This window comes from Tripterygium wilfordii, chromosome 8 (genome assembly GCF_013401445.1).
Source record: "Tripterygium wilfordii isolate XIE 37 chromosome 8, ASM1340144v1, whole genome shotgun sequence".
In the NCBI taxonomy this organism is placed as follows: domain Eukaryota; kingdom Viridiplantae; phylum Streptophyta; class Magnoliopsida; order Celastrales; family Celastraceae; genus Tripterygium; species Tripterygium wilfordii.
Window position 1 is genome coordinate 12,139,712 of NC_052239.1, and position 20,231 is coordinate 12,159,942.

The 20,231-nt window shown below is 37.0% G+C and overlaps 2 protein-coding genes across 6 annotated transcripts; one reads left to right on the forward strand and one right to left on the reverse strand.

Moving 5' to 3' along the window:
- Positions 1 to 3,652: 3,652 nt before the first annotated feature.
- LOC120003246 lies at positions 3,653 to 8,799 on the forward strand. Of its 2 annotated transcripts, none has more exons than XM_038852140.1 (4): positions 3,653 to 3,874; positions 4,673 to 4,758; positions 8,134 to 8,213; positions 8,304 to 8,799. In XM_038852140.1, exons 1-4 carry the CDS (start codon positions 3,673 to 3,675, stop codon positions 8,557 to 8,559), a joined length of 624 nt encoding a protein of 207 aa, XP_038708068.1. In that variant the 5' UTR covers positions 3,653 to 3,672; the 3' UTR covers positions 8,560 to 8,799. The 2 variants fall into 2 exon arrangements, with proteins under 2 accessions (XP_038708068.1, XP_038708069.1); XM_038852141.1 differs by lacking the exon at positions 3,653 to 3,874 and adding an exon at positions 3,881 to 4,124.
- A 166-nt stretch (positions 8,800 to 8,965) lies between these two features.
- LOC120003245 lies at positions 8,966 to 15,974 on the reverse strand. 4 transcript variants are annotated; one of them, XM_038852137.1, is made up of 8 exons: positions 14,680 to 15,970; positions 13,516 to 13,567; positions 13,171 to 13,383; positions 12,827 to 12,894; positions 11,055 to 12,669; positions 10,812 to 10,975; positions 10,459 to 10,636; positions 8,966 to 10,265 (listed from the first exon to the last, which is right to left on the reverse strand). In XM_038852137.1, exons 3-8 carry the CDS (start codon positions 13,319 to 13,321, stop codon positions 9,616 to 9,618), a joined length of 2,826 nt encoding a protein of 941 aa, XP_038708065.1. In that variant the 5' UTR covers positions 13,322 to 13,383; positions 13,516 to 13,567; positions 14,680 to 15,970; the 3' UTR covers positions 8,966 to 9,615. The 4 variants fall into 4 exon arrangements, with proteins under 4 accessions (XP_038708065.1, XP_038708066.1, XP_038708067.1 ...); XM_038852138.1 differs by lacking the exon at positions 13,516 to 13,567 and having other exon boundaries at positions 14,680 to 15,011; positions 15,109 to 15,969; XM_038852139.1 differs by lacking the exon at positions 13,516 to 13,567 and having other exon boundaries at positions 8,966 to 10,262; positions 14,680 to 15,974.
- Between the last annotated feature and the right edge of the window lie 4,257 nt (positions 15,975 to 20,231).

Sequence of the window (20,231 nt, forward strand, 5' to 3'; positions counted from 1 at the left end):
GGGAAAGGAAAGCGATCTGCTACTAATCTAACGTTAAATTTAATTATTTTTTGGTCATGGGTTATAGTGATTTTCCCGTTTTGCCCCTCTCCCAACGTTTTAGTTATGCGAAGTCAAAACCTACCCTTATTGTTTCAACAAGGATATGAAGGTAATTGTACATATATTTTGCATTTTTTTTCCATAGCCGTAATCCAAATTACTCATTTTTACAATTTTTTGGATCTCCTTTGTTGTACTTTGTTACGAATTTCTTCCATTTTTTATTTTGAATCCAATCACTTATGCTTATATTATATACTATATTATATTATATTATATATGTATGTATGGAATCATCCGTGGATAGTCACTCAAAAAAAAATTTAGTCAACAAAATTTGAGCATTATTATCATGACTATTGAACGTGAATGATGCTACAAAATGACTTGAGAATAAATCATAAACGATAATCACATGTTTCTCTCCATTAATATAAGATGTTTTATGTGTATGGTATCTTATAGAGATCTCGAGTTCGAGCTTTCTCATCTCAATTCCCTTGTAAAAAAAATATATAAGATGTTTTATTTGGAGTAAAAAAAATTTTATGTATAGAGATTGAATGAATCAATGCAATATGTTTGGAAAATGTGTTTTAACATTTTGTCTCAACCCAAAAAATTTACTTAATTGGCTAGTGGATCATTTATATGATTATTATGATACTACTCAACTGATAATAAAATTTAGAAGATTTTGCAACTAAAATATGATGCCGAAGAAGCTAAAGCAAAGAAGTATGTCGTTAGTCGCTACTTCTGTTATCAAATGCTGGACAACAAGTCTTGTGACAACTGCGCCACGTGCCAGACCCAGACCCGGGCACGCCTGCACACGCCGACACAGCCATCACAGGCTCCATAGGCCACTACCCCCAACCCATCATCTCGTAAGGTAGGTTGTTGAAGGTAGGAGTCGAACTCCTCACCTCCCTTTAACGTAGTGCCCATGGCAACCTATGTCACCAACTAAGCCATGGCTTAGCTGGTAGCATAAGTCGCCTTGTAATAGGGTCTTATGTTAAAGGGTGAGGTGTTGTGTTCGACTCTCACCAACAACCTACCAGGTACTAGAATACGGTGCGTCCGCTCTAGTGTGGTGATGGGTTGGGGGTAGCGGTCCATGGGCCCGGCTGGATCCTACGGGATGGGCCGTTACATAAAAACTGCCTTTTTATAAGTTTCGACGCTGCGCAGCCCAAGCTGTACCGCAAACCGTCTACTTCCCAGGCCCATGGACCAAGCAGCCCAACCCATCCCGTCCACGCATGGCACGGAGGTTGTTGTGAGAATCGATCCATTGATCTCACCTTTAACATGGGTCCTATTACAAGGCACCAAAGTTGGATATATTGCTCACTATTGCAACCGATACCCTATCTTGTAACCTAAAATGGGTAAAGTCTTCTTCGCAACCCAAATATGGGGTATATAAATGCTACTCGAGATCTATCAATAATAATATTTTAATAAAAACCTCTCTCCTCTTATCTCCTTCTCGTGTGAACCTCTGGATTTCTTATATGACATCTCTCAATCCCTCACAGATAATCTCTCATAGTTGAATTAATCACTTCCCAAGTTTCTACACGTACTTTAAATTAGTAGTCCAATACAACACACGTACAACTAATATAATTATTCTCCATCATAAAGTTGTCATAGATGTTCAATGAGATATGCTTGCAACTGAGAGTGACCTTGTCTATCTCTAATATGATAATATGCATCAACATACTCTAGAGTTTATGATACGAGTGTATGTGAAATATTTGGCATTGTATACTCTTCAATTGTATCGTAATTGAAGTTAATATCATAATTGTCTCTCTTATCCTCAACGATCATATTGTGTAGTATTACACAAGCAATCATAATATCCGACAAAGTTTCAGTCTCTCAATAAAGCATCAATCGACGCACAATTTCAAAAAGGTAATTAAAGTACCCCAAACAGTTGCTCAACATCCTTACAAGTCGATTCTTGAGCTTTAGCAAAGAATTGTCTTTTATTTCTTTGTATAATAGTTTAAACAATGTTGACCATGATTATTCTCCTACTCCTCGAGAAACATATTAACTAAACAATTACGGCAAGCCATATGAAAAGTTAAAGTTTTCTAGAAAAATAGAGTGAAAATGAGGCTAGATCAACAATTGAAAGTGAGTGGAGGTATATGACAAATAAACTTATTTATAGGTAGTTGAAAATGAGTGGTAGCTGATAATGTTTAAGCGGTAGTTGAGATGAATGGTAAGAGAAATGTGTAGTAGCTTAAATAATTAGTATTTTTAAAATAAATAATTTCGAAATAATATAAAAAAATATTCATTTAGAATATATATTAATTTATATTAACATATAATGACGACATTATTAATATTAAAACAAGATTAGTTGCATTTGTTATAATAAGTTAAAGTTGAAAAATATTAAAAAATTTGATGTGATGTTGAAATAGAGTATGTGTTTGGAGTGATGGTAGAAAATTGATAAACTAAAATAGGTTTTTAGTTAAAATAGGAGAAACTATGTACTTAAAATTAGATATAGGGTTGGACATGCTTAGCAACTCCAATGAGCTCTTGAAAATAGAAATTTGTAGTACTTGATATACCAGTTTGAAGTGCTATTTCGCCACAATGAGAGGAAAAAAAGACTCTTGTGTAGTCCTTGAAATTTTGTGGATACTTGATATCTACAACGCTCTTGTGTTGCATATTTGGATCCACAAAACCAATAAAAATAAGACATGTCACGACCAATTCTGTACTATTTTATCTCCTCTCTCTACGCGTGTTCCCCACTCTCTCTCATGTATTTTTCCCCTTTATTCTTCTCCTTTCTCACCCGACTCTCCCATATTCTTTCCCCATCCCAAGGCAAGCAATTATGTTGACAAAGAAAATCCATGAAGTCCTGAGAAAGCTAAACCTCAAAACTAAAGCCTTTAAACACCAGTAACCCCCAACCAACAGCACATTACCAACAATCCCAAAGTTAAAAAGTCCAAGCACCACACATAAAACCAAATATTTCCCACGACAGAGAGACACTTACAAAACAAAAACATCCAAGCCTCCACGATCCAATGTTGCTAAAGCCACTTTTCAAACCAAATATATGAGCAAAATTACATCAATTTGCTTCTACTTTACCCCTTCGAAAATGCTCGATTCGAATGCCTTCATGCTATTTGACTTCACATTAATATTGTATCAGTTTACATAAGGTATAAGTGTATTAACTATCCCACTTATCATGAATGTGGTGATTGGTTGAAGTCTTGCAAGTGTACTTGAGAGATACCAAAATAGAAAATAAAGGAAAATGGTAAATAAAATGGTAGTCGTCTTTGAAATTCTTATAATTTTGTACTATTACATGGTGACCTTTTGAGAATTTGATGACGTACAAATATCAAAGCAAAATAGAGTACTTGAATTTCAAGCACCATTGGAGTTGCTTTATTACACAAAAAATTAATACTGAATCCACCTCTATTACATAAAAAACCAAATGGACAAATTTAAATCATTATATCAATACATGTAACATTTCATTCTCATTCCCGACCACCTTAGCAAAATAAACTTCCCTATACATTTTGTTGTCGCAAACAAAAACTCATGCAAGTGCTCTCACGGGACACAATTGAGGGAGTATCGTTTCTCCGCACAGCAATCGCCCCTGGCGACAACAGAATGACAGATATGCCCTTTCTCACCAATCCTTCATCCTCAGCTTTCTGCTGCATAAACAGGAATTCTAGGCCTAATCCACATCTCCACTGCGGCACAGTTGCAGTCCACTCACACAAACACGACAGAGGTATGTTATCTTCGTCTTCAATTAGGGGATTTCTATGCATATCTGTCAACGCACAAGAGCTTTATAGGTATTGCACAATTTGGTTATTTCTCTGATACGCGTTACAATGGAAGATACGATGATGATTTCGTATGAAGATACGCACGGAATCAAGAATTTACTATACGTATCGAGCTATCAACTGATATGAACAACTAGGTTCCACGCCATGTTATGTTGGAACCACTTTTATCTGGAGGTTTACTGTTCGGTAGGTTTTTTTTTGTAGAAACCCCAATAAATTTAGATACTTCAATCTAGAGAAACTACAATATTCATTGATTTGAAAGGAAACTCCAATTTTCGTTTAAGGCAATGGCGTGAGCCACTGTTGGGTCAGTTACATGTTCAAGGAGGTTGGGTTGAATTAGATTTGCAAGGTCGTTTGATGACTTCCCAGACTTATTTTCTTCTGCTCTGCCACGACTTCTCTTTTATCTTCTCCGTTTCTCTGCTATTTGAGACACTGCGTGGATCTCTATTCGCCCCTCCCTCTTCCATTGGCCTCCAATTAGTTTCTCATGGGGGACATCACTTGTTAGGGTACGAAATCTGGTTTGCTTTGCTATTATTTTGAGAACGCTAATTTCTTAAACAATTTCTGCTTTGAGAAACTGTGTGTAGCAATGATTCATGACTTTTTAAAAAAAAATCTCTGTTGTTTTGCAGCCTTAGATTTTGTCATCATACTTTGTTAAGCATGATTCAAATCCAGATTGCACTTCTGTCTCTCTCAAATATAATCTGCTTAAAGTGTAGGTTGTGAAGAAGCAACAATGAGTGTGGAGCAGTCACAAAGGAGAGTGCTTCCTCAAATTGTTAAACTGGACATGGCGTCAAAACTGGTCATTAGTTTCTTTCTCTAGTTTGGTTTAATTGCTTATCATGTATCTAGCTTCCTTATAAAATTTCTCCTGATTAATTTCTTGATGCAAAGGTAGACATGCTTGCTTAATGGCTTGAACCTTCTTAATTTCTTGGATAAAATTATTTATTTCTGCTAAGGTATTTATTTTTATGCTTTAGTAGGATCTATAATTTTGTTCTCAAAAGTTTGAAAGCTGGTTTTCATGAATCTCTCAACTTACATCGTGCTTCAGTGAAGTACAAAGTCCTTGTAAATTTGGCTACAGAGATGGCTTACTGTAACATGATATTCTATGGATACTTTAGATTTTGATGTTTTCCGGCAAGTATCAATGAATAATTCAGTTAAATTAATGTCTATCTCTAGGTGCTTACTTGATAATTATCATCATTATTCATTAGCACCTGTTCCCCAAACAAGTTGGGGTCGGCTTCGGTGCATGCTTCATAAGTGAGTGAGTACTAACTTGATCAACTTGGAGTAATAAATCAATGGTGACAGTAAATAGGATGAAGAGACCATTTCTAGGAATTGAACTTGTGACCTCTGTGTTGCACCCCTACAACTCTACTACTAGGCTACATGTTTTCCTGTAATTTAGTTGATAATAGACAGGAAAAAGTGCCTAATGGTTAAGAAAACTTGGAAATGATAAAATAATTAGTTTAGCTACTGGTCCAGCTGCAGCACATATCATATGCTCTATGGAGATGCTGGATTCTAAGGAGGGAAGTTTATTCATCTCAAAATGTTCAGTTAGCTCTAAAGAAATAACTTTTGTGAGCACTGAGCAACATAGGATTTTCTTTCGCCTAGTGTTGATTTTTCGTGGACTTACAGCGAATTCATGTTGGAAGTCTAATATGCAATCATCATTAATTGGGTCATAGAAGGGAACACTAGATATGCTCAAGTTTCTGGTGAACTCCTTATAGACAGTGTGAATTTGCCTTCCTGGAGACAAATTAATACATCAATAGGTATATCAGTCCTCAAAATTGAGACAAGTCTCCTTATTGATTATTTTTTACTCGTTGTAACAGGATTTGTAAGTTAGATTTGAAAGTATTTTTTGGTATAACTGCATAAGATCTCGGTAAATTTTCCCTAGGACAATCCTTGAATCATTAATGCTCTATGGAGTTCTATTTGGCTCCATAGTTGGGGGTGCAGCAAGATTACTGGAAATTAGATTGTTAAAGCTTAATCTAGTGCATAAAGCTCCAGCCACTATAGGGTTTAGGGTAAGGAACATCTATGCACCTTATTCCTACACTATGAAAAGGACTATTTCTTGGTATTAACGCAAGTACCAATCTCATTTAATTTTTTTGTTCTTCATTTTTTTTATAAGAGAATAAGAGATTTGATTGAGAAAGAAAAGGTACAGCATAATGGACATTGACTCTCATGTTTCTACCTAAGTAGCGGTTTGTGTTTATAATACAACATCTTATCCTAATACCTACAGATACTAGCACCCCATAGCTGGTGATGTTGAAGAGAGATAAGCAGGAAACACAATGTAAGGATAAGGCCCTTGTGGAGTGCAACAGCCAGGGTGGTCAATTTACCTGTTCATTTCGTGCTAACAGCATAGCAGCTGGTCAATATTGGGATTGGTAGCCGAGTATTGTAATTAAAGGCATAGCTGCATATCAGAGAGGAAAGTACCCATCTCAGTTGTTTCTGTCTCTGCTTCTAAGCTCCCCCGAGTTTCTCTTATTTCTCTCTGTACATACTCCCCTGCAATGCACACCTTACTCACTTAAAGTCTGCCTATCAGTTCCATTTCCCTTACTTCCCCACCTAAACACTTCATCTTCTATCTGACACATTTTTCCATTCTCTCTCACCCGCATAAGTATTTTCTCCCTCACTTGAAGCATGCATAACCATTGACTTCTTCCAATTTAACAGAAGCCCCCAATGCATATGTAACAGTAACAGACATGCAGACGACCTGAAAGCACCCATTTTTGCCAGTGGTCTGCAACATTATTTCACTCCCTTAGAAGTGTTATGGCAAACCTCGGGTACCTCCCCTTCCGTCTTGCAATTTTATAAAAAAAATGTTGCAATCTCCATGGCCTACATGTCCATTTACAGCGTTTGTTAGTCGGTTCTATGATAAAATTGGATTCTCTCTGTTCTAATTTCATATAGTTTAGAATATGAAATCCTCCAGAGTCACAATTTTCTTGTTAATTTGTTGAACGAGGTGAAAAAGAATCCAAGTGGCATCTCCACCTATAAAACTCAATGGTCATTCTCTAAGCTATTTTGCAATATTTTTTTTGAAGTCTCAGAGAAAGAGGTCTTCATGTCACTGAAAGATTTAGTTGCTCTGAAGTGGTCGTTTATCTCCAAGATCTTCTACTTCTTAATCTATTAGAACTGCTTCCTTTTTTGAACATTGAGGATGGCAGGATAGATTTGAAATGTCTTGTTACAGAAACCTGAAAGATGAACTGGAATGGGGATCCTTTAATTGATATGTCCCACTCTTGTTTGTGGTCATTTTCCTCCTCACCTTATATCAACAAAATAAAGTTTCGTAGCCTGAACCATCAATCTGCCACTTGCTATCATAGCTTAGAAAGGACTAACCAACAAGGAGGGTTCTTCAAAGTTCTGGTCACACTCATAAATCATAATGTGCAAGCTGAAGAAAAGTGAAATTCTGTGGACCTTGATGAAAGGTGTTGGTTAGATTACCGTCAAAGAAATTAGACTTACAATATATAAAACTTGTCAGGTTGTGTTGGAAATAAGTGTTTCTTGGGGATAGTCAACATATTGAATTTTACTTCTTGTGCAGCTCAACAAATGTAATTTTTGCTAAGACATTTGTTTGGGCAAGAAGGTAAGTGTTGTTGCTGATGCTACCAAGAATGATCGATAATTGGTTGCTTTTTGTATTATTTTTTCCTTGATTGATAGATTGTGCTCACAACTCACATATTCATTAGTGCTTGTGTTAAGGTAGAAAGTGAGTCTTTACCTTACCAATTAGGGTCCACATGCTTCCATAGTATTCTTGTTTATATTTTATTTTTTCCTTGATTGATAGATTGTGCTCACAACTCCCAAATTCATTAGTGCTTGTGTTAAGGTAGAAAGTGAGTCTTTACCTTACCAATTAGGGTCCACATGCTTCCATAGTATTCTTGTTTATATTTTATTTTTTCCTTGATTGATAGATTGTGCTTACAACTCACAAATTCATTAGTGCTTGTGTTAAGGTAGAAAGTGAGTCTTTACCTTACCAATTAGGGTCCACATGCTTCCATATTATAGTCTATATTGAAAACCTAACATCATCTTTTTGCTTGATGTTACTATTTCACAGGCTGAAAAGTGGGTTAATAATATGACCAGAATCGAAGAGGCTGCACCTATGGAGGTGGAATCAGAAAGTCAACCACATAGGTTCGTAACTTCGTTTGTCTTCAGTCTTCTTTACATTGTTCACTATATCTCTGTATTTTGTTATTGTAAGTTATTCTTGTACTTTTGCAGGCTAGGATTGGGTGCCAAAGTTGGATGCAAAACCAAATATATACCTTCAGACGACCCCGTTGAAAAGAAGTTACATGCTAAGCTGGAAGCTGAAAAAATAAAAGCTGCAAGAAGCATTGAGGAGTCCAACCCATCTACTCAAAATATATGTGGCTATGACGAAAGTGACGAGTATTTGGAGAGCAGAGCTAATGCATTTGCAAAGAAAAGAGCTCCTCCAGCAGCTTTTGTACAGGCAAAAAAGAAACCGAAGTAAAAGGTTACATCAGTGACTTTTAACCTTTTGGTGTAAATTGTTTATACAGTTAGTTTCCTCTTTTTTTATTTTTATGAATGATGTTGATTTTTATTATTGGTTGTTATTTAGCATGTGTGGTAGGATTCGAACCTCCAACTTGTTGGAAATCTTAAGGAGTGGCTATCACTAGGCCAACAGATTCTTGTTAGTTTCTTGGTGCAATCAAATTACATGGTTTTGAGACCTCTTCATTCACTATGCCCCTTTCTTTATATACCTCTGCTTTGTTCGTAGATGAAGTGTGATTGGCCTTGTTACTCACCAACTATGGTAGAATCATTATGCTGACAGAAAAAGGCACGTATGAATTTATCAAAGCTTACCTTAAGATATTGAAAAGGACACAAATGTGCAAACATGAATATATGTTGGCTCAGAGAAAAGGAATCCATATGTTCCTCCATTTGACTTTTATTAGCTCAGACCACAACTGCTGCTTGTAAGGTATTACTATTACACAGTCATGTAAAGTACCTATTCTCTCTGATGAGGTAGTCACCATTCAGAACAAATTTTTGTAAATACAGCAGCAAAAGCCCAGAAAGGTCAACAGAAGAAATGAGTAAGTAGTAACAAAAACCCAGAAAGCCTCAATGAACACACCAAACTCTACATATTCTACAATGGTAAGAAGTAAGAACGACCATGTTGTCATCCTCTGGTTCTCATCGTCATCAAAAGCTGCACAGTATCTTTCTTTTTCTGTATCAGTAGGAAATAACTTGTACAAGCAGTGTTGCAATCTCTGCCTATCATTCCTGCAAAAGGAGATTTTCCAAGCAATAGCTAATGACGGAACGTATCGTCTGCCTGATTTCAGTGGCAAGTAAGCAAAAGCGATATCAAGTGTGAACAGGACAGTTTGAGAAGGTTAGACGAGGTCCCTCTTGTCTTTGTGAGATGCAAGTACTTCTATCCTTCACATGCACAAGATATTACTTGCTTATTTCCTCCTCTCACCCAGACTCAAGGCAGGTCAATTATTTGTACACAGATAGATAATTTGTTCGTCTTTCAAGGAACGATGACATTTTGGTTTTCCTTCATCTCATCCAGAATCAACAGTTCACCAGTTTCTGAACTTCCATTTATACAGCTTAGCACGGTGTCTCCCATCAATTCTTCAAAAATAACTTCACCCATCTCAAAAATGATACTTTCAGTATCAAGTCGAAGATCCATCCATGTTCCAGTCTTAGCCAGGTCTTTTTTGACCATCTGATCCAAAGTGTGAGGAAGTGGCAATGGGGTTAGATGCCAATTAACTCCTTCCCAAACCTCGAGAGTAGCATTTTTCATGTCATGGATAGGCCTAATACTCGGTTTCACAAATGATGACCAAGGGGAGCAACCAAAGTAGGGCTGATACAAGTCCACGAGAACTTCATTAATGCAATCAAAGAGCAGCTTCTTGTTGCAACAAAGCTCATCGGAAAAGAATTCCAGGCCCAGCTCTTGAAACAATAATGGATCAAGAAGCTCCTCTGAAGAACTGGACATTAAATATATTTCATCGCACTTCAAGTCAGACGCCTGCAGCACCACTTTTATGTACTCAACAATTTGTTCTTTGTCATCCATGTAAGTTTTCATATGGATGCTTTCTGCAGTTGAAGAGTCACACTCTTCGAATTGGATTTGTAGTGGTTGCACTGGCAGTTCTGCTGAAATATCGGAAAACATCGAAATTATTACGGCATAGATGATGTAAAAGTTACTGATGGATAAAATGTCCCGGCATGAAACCCTTCTTTAAGGGGAATTATCTAAAAGTTCAAACCCTACTTAAGAGGTGGGGAGGGAGCCCGGAAAATGTAGGGTGCAAAATATTTGTCAACTCTTTCCATGAATACATACCAGATTCAGACTTTGTGCTTGCGGGGCTGATATCATCCTCTGAGACCAGCGGCAAAAGAATAGATACTGGGCTTGGTCGCTCTGGTGTATACACATTAGTCTCTGGAACTGACTTGCTTATAGCATTGGATGGAGACGCTGATGGAGAAAACGATTGTTCATTCCCTTCACGTGCCTCCTAGATAAATTACATTAAAGGTTACTGGCATAAATTGCTATATAGGCAGAAACCAGAACAAAATAAGAATGCATGGAGAGAACATATTAGAGACCCAAATTTTCTTATATCTAACAGTGCTTTAAGTCTTCCAAAGAAGCTCTAACATTAAAAAATAAAAGGTAAATCAAATTACCTGGCTCAAGCATTCTGAATTATTTTGTTCATCACATGCTTCGCATATATCATCATCTTGGTCGTCTCTAGTAAAGACAGTAGAGATGCTCGGTTCAGGATGAGTACCCAAAGAAATCATTTCTTCCTTGGTAACAGTATCTGGTGATTTAGAAATCTCATCACCTGCAGACAGGCTAAATGTTTAAGAATGGCAAACCATGAGTAGTGGGGATCACAAGTTAAGGAAATGGAAAAGACAAACCTTTACAAGTCATTTTGTCCACAACAGACGAAATGGTTTTCTTGGCTTCATCATCAATAACAACCTCGCTCAAGTTTTCCGCATTTGGTTTAGGATGTTGTACTTCTTTATCAGCATTGACATTGGAGATGCTTGATTGAGTTTCTAAGTTTTGAGTCAACATGCCCATATTGCTGAAACTATTCTCATGCTTTTGACATTTTTCAGACTTGGACAATCTCATTTGTGCAGTCACGAACCCATGCCCCCAGTCTCGCCCAGGGCTACCAAAAGGAGAAGTGTTGTACTCAGGAAGGGAGAGAATCCTACCAAGGGTTTTGGGAACTAGTCTGCTAGAAGAGACAACATCCTCATCGCCATTATTTAACATCTCAGAAAGATGTTTCTTGGCCTCAACATAGATGTTAAACACTCTTTTCTTGGGAAAACTAGCAGCTTCATTTTCCACAGCCCTTTCACAGTGTTTCATCTTGTTAATCTTGTCTCCTTTCTTGACGCCTGTGGGAGGTCTAGCAATTCTTTCAATAAAGAAATGGTCTTTGCTTGGTGAATTCATTCCAACATTTTCCTTGGTTCCTTTGCCATTAGTGCCCAAATGATGACTCTCATATGAAGTTCTTAGAACATCATCAGTGTAGATTTCGGGCCTCTCCTTTCCCATAGCATGTTTCAACTTTCTTTTAATTTCAGTGATAAAAAAATGGGAACCAATTCTTTCACTTGGACCTTTCTTTCTAACAATGGAATGAGAATCTGGTGATGAACCATTACTGCTTTCAGTTTCTGAATTTTGCAAGCCTGGCTTCAATATAATGATTGTATTTGAATCTTGGGGAGAAGTCTTACTTCCCTTTGATTGGGGCCTTTCCATAGACTTGACCTTTCTCCTGAAAAATTTATGCTGTTTACGCTTGACAAGCTCATCGGACTCTCTCAAGATTCTGGGCTCGTGGTCTGACACTTCAGGTCCTACATGTGACTTTGAGTCTTCTCCTTTCTCTACAGAAGCATTCTGCATGCACTGACCATTCAAAATTGATGATGGATCTTGCACAAGTTTTAGAAACAATTCATCATCCTCACATAATATCTGAAGTACATTAATAAGATTCTCAGGGAGGTGGACATCCCCATCTTCTGCAATATGTTTCACACTAATGATCTTTTGAGTTATAAACAACTTGATAACCTTCTCCATTTTTTCTTTCAGGTCCAGAATCTTTTGCTCTGGCTGAAAATTAACTTCACCATGCTGCTCATGCTTCAGAGAACTCGGTACTTTGATCTGCAGGCACAACTTATTCATTAATTTTTCCATATCAGTATCAGTTACGATTTCTTTCTCCAACTTCTCACGACAACTGTGCTCAGCATCCAAGTTTTTAGCAGAATCTATATCATCAATATCTATATCACAACTTCTACTGCGACTTCTGTTTGTTTTTTTGTGGTTCCTCTTTTTTTGGCTGCCATTTTCTGAATCAGGGTTTTTGTGTTCTAATACGTTACTAGTCTCTTTTGTCGTGTCTTGATCACTGAACATTTCTTCTTCTATAAGCTCCTTCACACTAGGTTTATTAGCGTCAGCCACTAGCTTTGTACTCTCTTCACCATCCTGAAACAAATATTAGTAATGCCAATTAGTGTTCGAACGCTAAACTCTAGTAGAGACTGGGCTTTAAGTTTACTACACTGATGAATCCTGCTTCTCAAAACTCATACCATAATAAAAATATTACATAACAGATAAGGTTCACGTGTAAGATACTCACGGGGGCTTCTTGACAGTTTTCATTGAGATGAATCAACTTGTCACGCTTATTTCTTGAATTTGCAGCACCTGTAAATGGACCGAAAAATTTTGCAAAGTTTTGCGTTATAAACTGAAAGCAACATTAAGATCACCATGTTTAAATGAGTGTGTCAATACTGAAGAGAATACACAAGATATTATTCACAAATTCACTTCCTTTCAAGAAAATTGGAAAACATTAAAAGGGTAAGAGCCATGGTATGCCAAAAAAACAATCACGGTGCACTCCTCACCATACAAGGGAAATCTTCTTTGTATGTGTTTTTTTTTTTTAGTTCTTTGGATTTTTAAAGCAAGCCTTACCAGAGGCATGCCTGCCACCACGTCTCCTATCTGAAAGTAACTTCTGAGTTGTTCGACCATGACGGAAATCGAATATACTAATCAAACCCCACATACATCCTGATGGGTCCTTTTCATATCGAACTGGGCGCTTATGCGATCGCTTTCCCATAATAAATGGATGATTACTCAATTTGCTTTATCCAGATATTCACCAGTGTGCCCACAGGAAATCTGAAAATAGAGGGAGAAATATTAGAAATGTACACAAGGTAAACGTGACATTATAAAAAGGTAAACAACCACATGCACAAGGCTCTCGCAGTGGGCAGAGTCTGGGACATGCAGGATGTACACGGACCTTACCCCCACATAATATGTAGAGCAGTTGTGTCAAGGAATTGAACCTGTTGCACCCCTGCAACTCCACCACATTATGATTCATAATTTTCTTCTATGCACAACAGAAGATACATAAAGCCTACGCCGTCAGGAGTGCTTAATATTTGATTTAGGGAAGGGGAAGTACAGACATACATCTCCTACCTACCTCAAAATATGGTCACTGGTAATTTGATGACATTGCCAAACACAAACACAAAAGACAGACACATGCATGCAAATAAAGAAAATATATATGCTCAGCCAGAAGATATTTCACATTTTTTAACCACATGATAGAGGGACATTGAACAGGAAAAATGGAATTACTTTCAGCAGATGAACCGCAAAAGGTAAGGGAATAATAATAAAGAAAAAAGTTAAAAAAAATGGGAACAAAAGTTTTCTTCATCTTCACCAGTTCCTAGATTTAGCTACAAGAGTTCCCAGTCGTATTTTCAATGAAGCTCCTCCAAGTTGAGGAGATTCATAACATAACATCAGGAATGCAAGAGAAATTGGCAAAAGGACAAAGCAGTTCAAACCCAAAAGTAAAACTTGAGGATGGAAGACTCTAAGAACCAATAAACTAAGGGTTGAAAAAAAAAAGCCTTATATCTCCTATAAATTTTATTTTCCAAACAAGGCAACTGAGCAAACAGATCAATTTAGAAGCAGAATTTCCATAAGCAAGAGGGGGAGGGGGGGGGGGGGGGGGCAAAAGGAAGCCTTCACATAATGCTAGCAAGATATCCATGGGAGACTTGGGTGGTGACAATGATCTAGGCGAAATTAATGTCTTCTCCCTCGGTAAGATATACTTCTGCAGGTAAGAGGTTAGTTATACAACAAAAGGGCTTTTTGACTCACTCATGCAGCTGCTAAATCTTAGCTAATTAGCAAGACATACCCATCATTTGATCATCTGAATTATAACTTGAACGCAAGAATGTTTCTTGCGAATCACCAAACTGATGGTGCACCAATTTTTCTCTAGCATCTATCCAATTATATATTTGGACTTGCAAAGGAAGAAAAAGGAAAGAAAAAAAAAATTCAAAGACAAACTGAAGTACCTGATAATTTCCTAATTGAAATAGGATGCACAAAATATTGTCAATGTGTAAAAGACAAACAATCAATTCATACCTCGAATTCTGGGACGGAGCAGTAATTGAGTCGGAGCTTCCAACCATGAAAGGTAAGTCAACAAACACCTAATTTTTCTCAACAGCTTGGAATTGGATACAGCTTTCTTGGGATGGCAAGGTATCAAAGGCTTCCCTTAGCTTTCATAATCCTGACACAACCACCTCAAATTCATCGCCCACGATTGTAAGAGCCTATGAGGACTTGATCTTCACTTCAACATAAAGATCAACTACAATTAGTGACCATATTTGGGTCATAGCTCATCAATTCACCCCAAAAACACCAAATTGGATGCTGAATTCTGATACTTATTGTCTGATTGAAGCTTGCTTGACAGACAATGGCACAAAATCAGAGCGAAAATTCAGATACATGAAATCTCTCCCACAACGTTCTCTTATAAAGCAACGAAAAAACAGAAAATACCTCCACTTCACTGTCGAATGTCAAAATCCAAGAACCAAATCCGTTTTCAACAAATTAATCAGAAACAGAAACTTCAAAAAAATTAGAAGAACTCGAAAGGCAGAGGGGAAAAAAAACCCCCAAATTACAGTTCACAAACTGCAACAACATGTACACACGATGTCGACAAAGGACGGACCTTCTCAAAGTGGGTATCTTTTGACAACGAAAAAGATTAGCAAATGCTTATCGAGAACCGACCCATTACTTTATTAAGGCCAAAATTCTTACGGGCAGGCATGGAAGACTGTGTAAAGTGAAGGAAGAAGCCAGAGAGAGAGGAGTGTCAAAGCCAAAGTTGAATGCTTTACAAAGTTGTTGGCAGAGAGAAGAAGTAGAAGGAGACATAGAATACGTGACAGTTGGGTATGGATTGATCTTGCTGGGCCCATCTTGAGAGAGAAAAATAAGGAAAGAGAGAGCTTTCTGTACAAGAAAAGTTTCTCCCGGTTGTCTCCATTTTCTCCTCTGCAAATTCCACGTTAAGACATCATCAAAGTCATCACCACCTCCATCTCTCTTTCTGACTAAAACCCATTTCTACGCAGATCACCCAGAAAAATGTCTGGGGATTGTGGTGTACTTTCTGGTCTTCAGAGGCATGTATTATATGGGGCGCATCGAGAATTGATGATGACAGAGAGACTAGCGACTAGAGAAAATGGATGGCAAAGCTGTAAATACATGGTGACGGCAAGGAAAAGATTGGAATAAAAGCGTGTCTTTTTTTGGTCGATCACGCCGAGTTCGGTGAGTCGGCTCGGACATTGACTCGGTGTATTTTATAACATTAATTTTTTTTTTGTAAATAGGTATAATAACAGCTGTAAAACATCTCTTCTTGGTCGCACAGGCATATTTATATTTTTTAAAATCTAGATATATAAAATTTAGTTTATAGTTACACACATTGAGAATGCAAAAGACATGCATATGCGTTCATGTTAGAAAACCTTTTGTTTTGTGTGATCACATAAATGTGGTCCTTCTATAGATAAGACAAAATAAATATCAATTTGATGACGTGCAAAATTAGACCGACCTATCAACCGCTCAGTTCTATGGGTATCTTAGGATCCGTTTGAGTGAGGAAATAAGATTTCGTATAGTATAAAATTATCCTTTAATGAAATTATTAGGTGTTTGGTGGTTTTTAAAAAACTAAGAATAGTATAATTTTATACAAAATGAATTTCTTATACAGTGCAGGCCGTATAATATTAAAACACATCCAACACGTTTTAATTTTATACGGAGCGCTTATGAATCCATATACACGTCTGGTGACCTATCGACTGCTTGGTTCTACAAACATCTCAGTTGATCAGACTTGGGATCAGGATGTTGTTACTCTGTCTATAGACAGGTAAAAAAGTGACCTCAAGGGATGCTCCGACGCTCAAGCTAGATCGGTAGATAATAGAGCTAGTGAGACAACTTGGTATTTAGAGCTATCTTTGTAGCTCCTAGCTAGTTGTCAGAAAGTAAAAAGTGAGTGTGTTTTACCTAATTGGAAATCTCTTTTTATTTGTATTTCGAAATACGGGTCTCCCCAGATTGTGGTTAAGATTTTTGGGGATGAATCTCCTAGAGGATCTTCTTGAGATCTTCATTCTGATCGGTGATGGATGCTTCTCGGTATCTCGAGGTGTTTTGGTCACCTGAGCTCCCGAGATTATGCTTGTTTTGTAGAACCACGATGTAGGGGTCGAGGTGACATCTGGGTGCACCAAGATGCTCCCTAGTCCAATCTCCTCTCTTTCACTTTGTATAGTGACATGTGTCTAGCGTTTCATTAGAGGAGCATTTTGGTATTATCACAATTAAATTTAAATACATATGGATTCTTTGAATAGAAACATAAAGTACAATAAATTAGAGATGTTATCAATGAAGTCTTTGAAAACAACATATTGAGGCCACTAAAGACAATAATTGTCATTGATAATGAGGTTTTGAGGTAGCAAAAGCACATTGACTTTTCTATAATTATTTTTTTATAATCGATAACGATATCAAACAAGTTTATTTTGGATATTCAATATGAGCCTAAGCTCGAGTCGTTAGTCTGCGCGTACAGAAGTTTCCCATATGAAAACATGATAAGTCGGGTCAAAGCTCAGCGCGTGACCACAAGGTTATTGTTCTTAGCGAGAATTGAACTCAAGACTAGCGAGAATCAAACTCAAGATTTCTCAAATTCATACAATTTGACTCCAAATAGATTCACCAATTAGACAATTATCCTCACCCATTAAATTGCTAATGGTGGTTTCATATTTGTTTTGAGTTCAATCTCTTTGGTTTGGCTTTGAGAGAATATGTCTGAGGCTATGTTTCAATTGATGTTTGTGAGCATTTAGAATGAAGGGTTCAGATTGTTTTATTTATCATGACCTTTCGGGAAACAATTTGAGTAATAGCATATATATACTGGTTTTATAATATTTTTAAAAATTTTAACATATATGCTGTCCAAAATGATACGAGTGTTCGATTAATTTTTTTATGAAGTTGTTTATGTTGTCTAAAATTATTGTGACAAGTTGCATACATGGGTATTGTACAATTAATTATTACCTTAAATGAGAGGAATAATTCTGGAAATTGTTGGTTAAAATTCTCAAATACTATTGAAATTGTTTGTTCGCCATATAAATAAATTATAGCGTATCTGCTACCATCAAATGGTTTGTTTTGTTGAACAAGTAGCGGCGGATCCATAGAACTTCTATTTTCCCCCTTCTTTCCTCAACAGAGACTTACAATATCCTTTTCTAGTCAAGTTTCATTCTTTTAGACATGCCAATACACACGGTATGTTTGGAACAGTTCAAAGAAAAATGAACCAAAAACAAAATCTAAACAATGAATTAATTATGATTTGCACCATTGTTGGTAGAATCTGTGATGTATTCAAAACTTATATATATTATCTCAACTTGTTAATCTATGTATATTATCCACGCGCGCGCACACACACAAGGAGATATATATATGTGTGTTGGATCGTTTACCTATTAGGTCAAACCACATTTCATCAATTTTTTTGTAGAATTCTGTCGGTCTCGTCCCACCAAACAATTAGGTCAGCTCTAAAGTCTAAACTCGGGCCGCAATCCAATCCGCACTGTGCTTGTGACAAACCTTAACATTTCATCAACTTGCTGGGCCTGGAGTTCCAAATTCTTTATAGACAGAAAAGTATGTGGGGAAAGGAGGAGAAAGAAAGAAAGGCAGCAGCAGGGCAGCTGGGCAGGAGGTTTTCAGAACCACAGACATCAAAGTGAACAGATGACTGGTCCTGGTCCTTGATGCACGTGAGTACTGTTAGAAGTCAGTTTGTTGAGAACACATAGTAATGAGAGATTAGGTGTAATTAATATTCAAATTATGGAACCAAAATGTGTGTGTGTGGGGAAGTCCATAGCTTGGTGGTTATCATGTATGGTGGTATCTCTCAACATATAATTAGTTAGTTTGACCCATTCGATCGATCGGCATCAGCCCAAGACAAAAACAACCTTGAAAGAAACATATTAACTAACTAATCCCTCCTTCATGATGCTTTAGATTGTAGTTGAAGGAAGTTCTGATTAACTAATTAATTCCTTTCTGTTTAAATTAAGCAAACATGTTGATCATCATGATGCTTCCAATCAAAGCCATAGATAAACTGACCTTACTGTTCCCTTTTTTTGATTGGGTCTCATGGTTAGATTGATTTCTAAGAGCATCTCCAACGGAATATGCAAATGGAGAACAGAACCTAACTGTCAAATTTGTTCTTCTAAACAATAAAATCAGGCCTCCAATGCACTAACATACATTGATGTAGAACGGTCCACGGAAGAGTTCCTTGAGAAATTGGAACGTGTTCGGAGGAAGCCAAATCGGAAGAAGTTGGTGTTTTTGGGAATTAAAGTTTCAGTTTCCAACTTTGACCATCCATAACTTTTCATTCTCTCGTGTGTTTTCTTATTATAATATGTTTCCGAGAACTGATTTTGAAGGCCTAAAGTTGAGATTCAGAACAAAAAGGTGTCGTTTTGTAGTCCGACGGAGTTAATTAAGTTTCCTGCACGTTTTATGTTTCCAATTTTCCAATTCTAGTTTAATTAGGAGTTCAATTAGGGTTTGATTGTTTTTTCAGTCTATAAATAGTCTCATAAAGGTTTGTAATTGATTCGTTCAGTTTATTAATAAAATTCCTTGAGGTTTTCTCAATTGTTCTTGGAGAATTCCAAGATCTTGATTTCGTCGTGAACGAATTCAAGTATTCCAGCTTCCACACTGCGTCATACATAGTAACAGAAAACGACGATACACTTTCTCGAATGCAAAATTTGATCCCAGAGGAGAGAGAAAGTGGAGGATGCAAAATGATTAGGCCCAGAAAGAGAGTGATGGGTTTCCAGAAAGAGAGTGATGGGTTTTGAGTTTTTCATATATAAAGACATAAAGACGAGAGTTTTGAGAAATAATTACTCATTTGGTTATTTGAGTTGGAGTACGTGATTTTATTGGGAAATCAAATGAGATATTAGGGTATTGTAGCAATAATCAAATGGATGTTTTGATTACTCAATTTTGTTACTAGCACTGGAGTTGCTCTATAAGCATTGGATGCTCAATCTTTTTGATGACAAAATGTCTTTAAAGGGACTCACAAACCATACCCAAAATTGAAAGAAAGGTATAAAGGCCGGATATGGTGCATTACACTCAAGAATCAAAGCAGTAGTGAAGTTACTTTAGTATGTTACCACAAGTCATTATGGTTCGCCAACTTAGGCGGGGGTAGTGGAATCATGACGACATTGAATGTTTCCCCATGATGGAGAGAGATTACAAAGACGACCCACAATTAAGCATTCTTTCATTTGACAACGTTGGATGTTTTCCTCTTCTTTTAAAGACGAGAAATCATGGACTTTAGACCCATATAAATCTCAAATACTTGAGTTGGCTTACTCACTCTAATTATCTTAGCGAATCGCATAGTTAAAATATGATTAGAGAGATTACAAAGACCATTCATAATTAAGCATTCTTTCATTTGATAACCTAAATGTCGTACGCCT

Excerpts from the sequence above, each read along its gene's own strand:
- LOC120003246 (XM_038852140.1), top strand. The coding sequence starts at position 3,673 with ATGCAAGTGCTCTCACGGGACACAATTGAGGGAGTATCGTTTCTCCGC. Across the intron at positions 4,759-8,133 it reads TGGACATGGCGTCAAAACTG|GCTGAAAAGTGGGTTAATAA; the intron begins GTCATTAGTTTC and ends ACTATTTCACAG. Across the intron at positions 8,214-8,303 it reads TCAGAAAGTCAACCACATAG|GCTAGGATTGGGTGCCAAAG; the intron begins GTTCGTAACTTC and ends GTACTTTTGCAG.
- LOC120003245 (XM_038852137.1), bottom strand. The coding sequence starts at position 13,321 with ATGGGAAAGCGATCGCATAAGCGCCCAGTTCGATATGAAAAGGACCCA. Across the intron at positions 10,976-11,054 it reads GGACAAAATGACTTGTAAAG|GTGATGAGATTTCTAAATCA; the intron begins GTTTGTCTTTTC and ends GCCTGTCTGCAG. Across the intron at positions 10,266-10,458 it reads AAGCACAAAGTCTGAATCTG|CAGAACTGCCAGTGCAACCA; the intron begins GTATGTATTCAT and ends CCGATATTTCAG.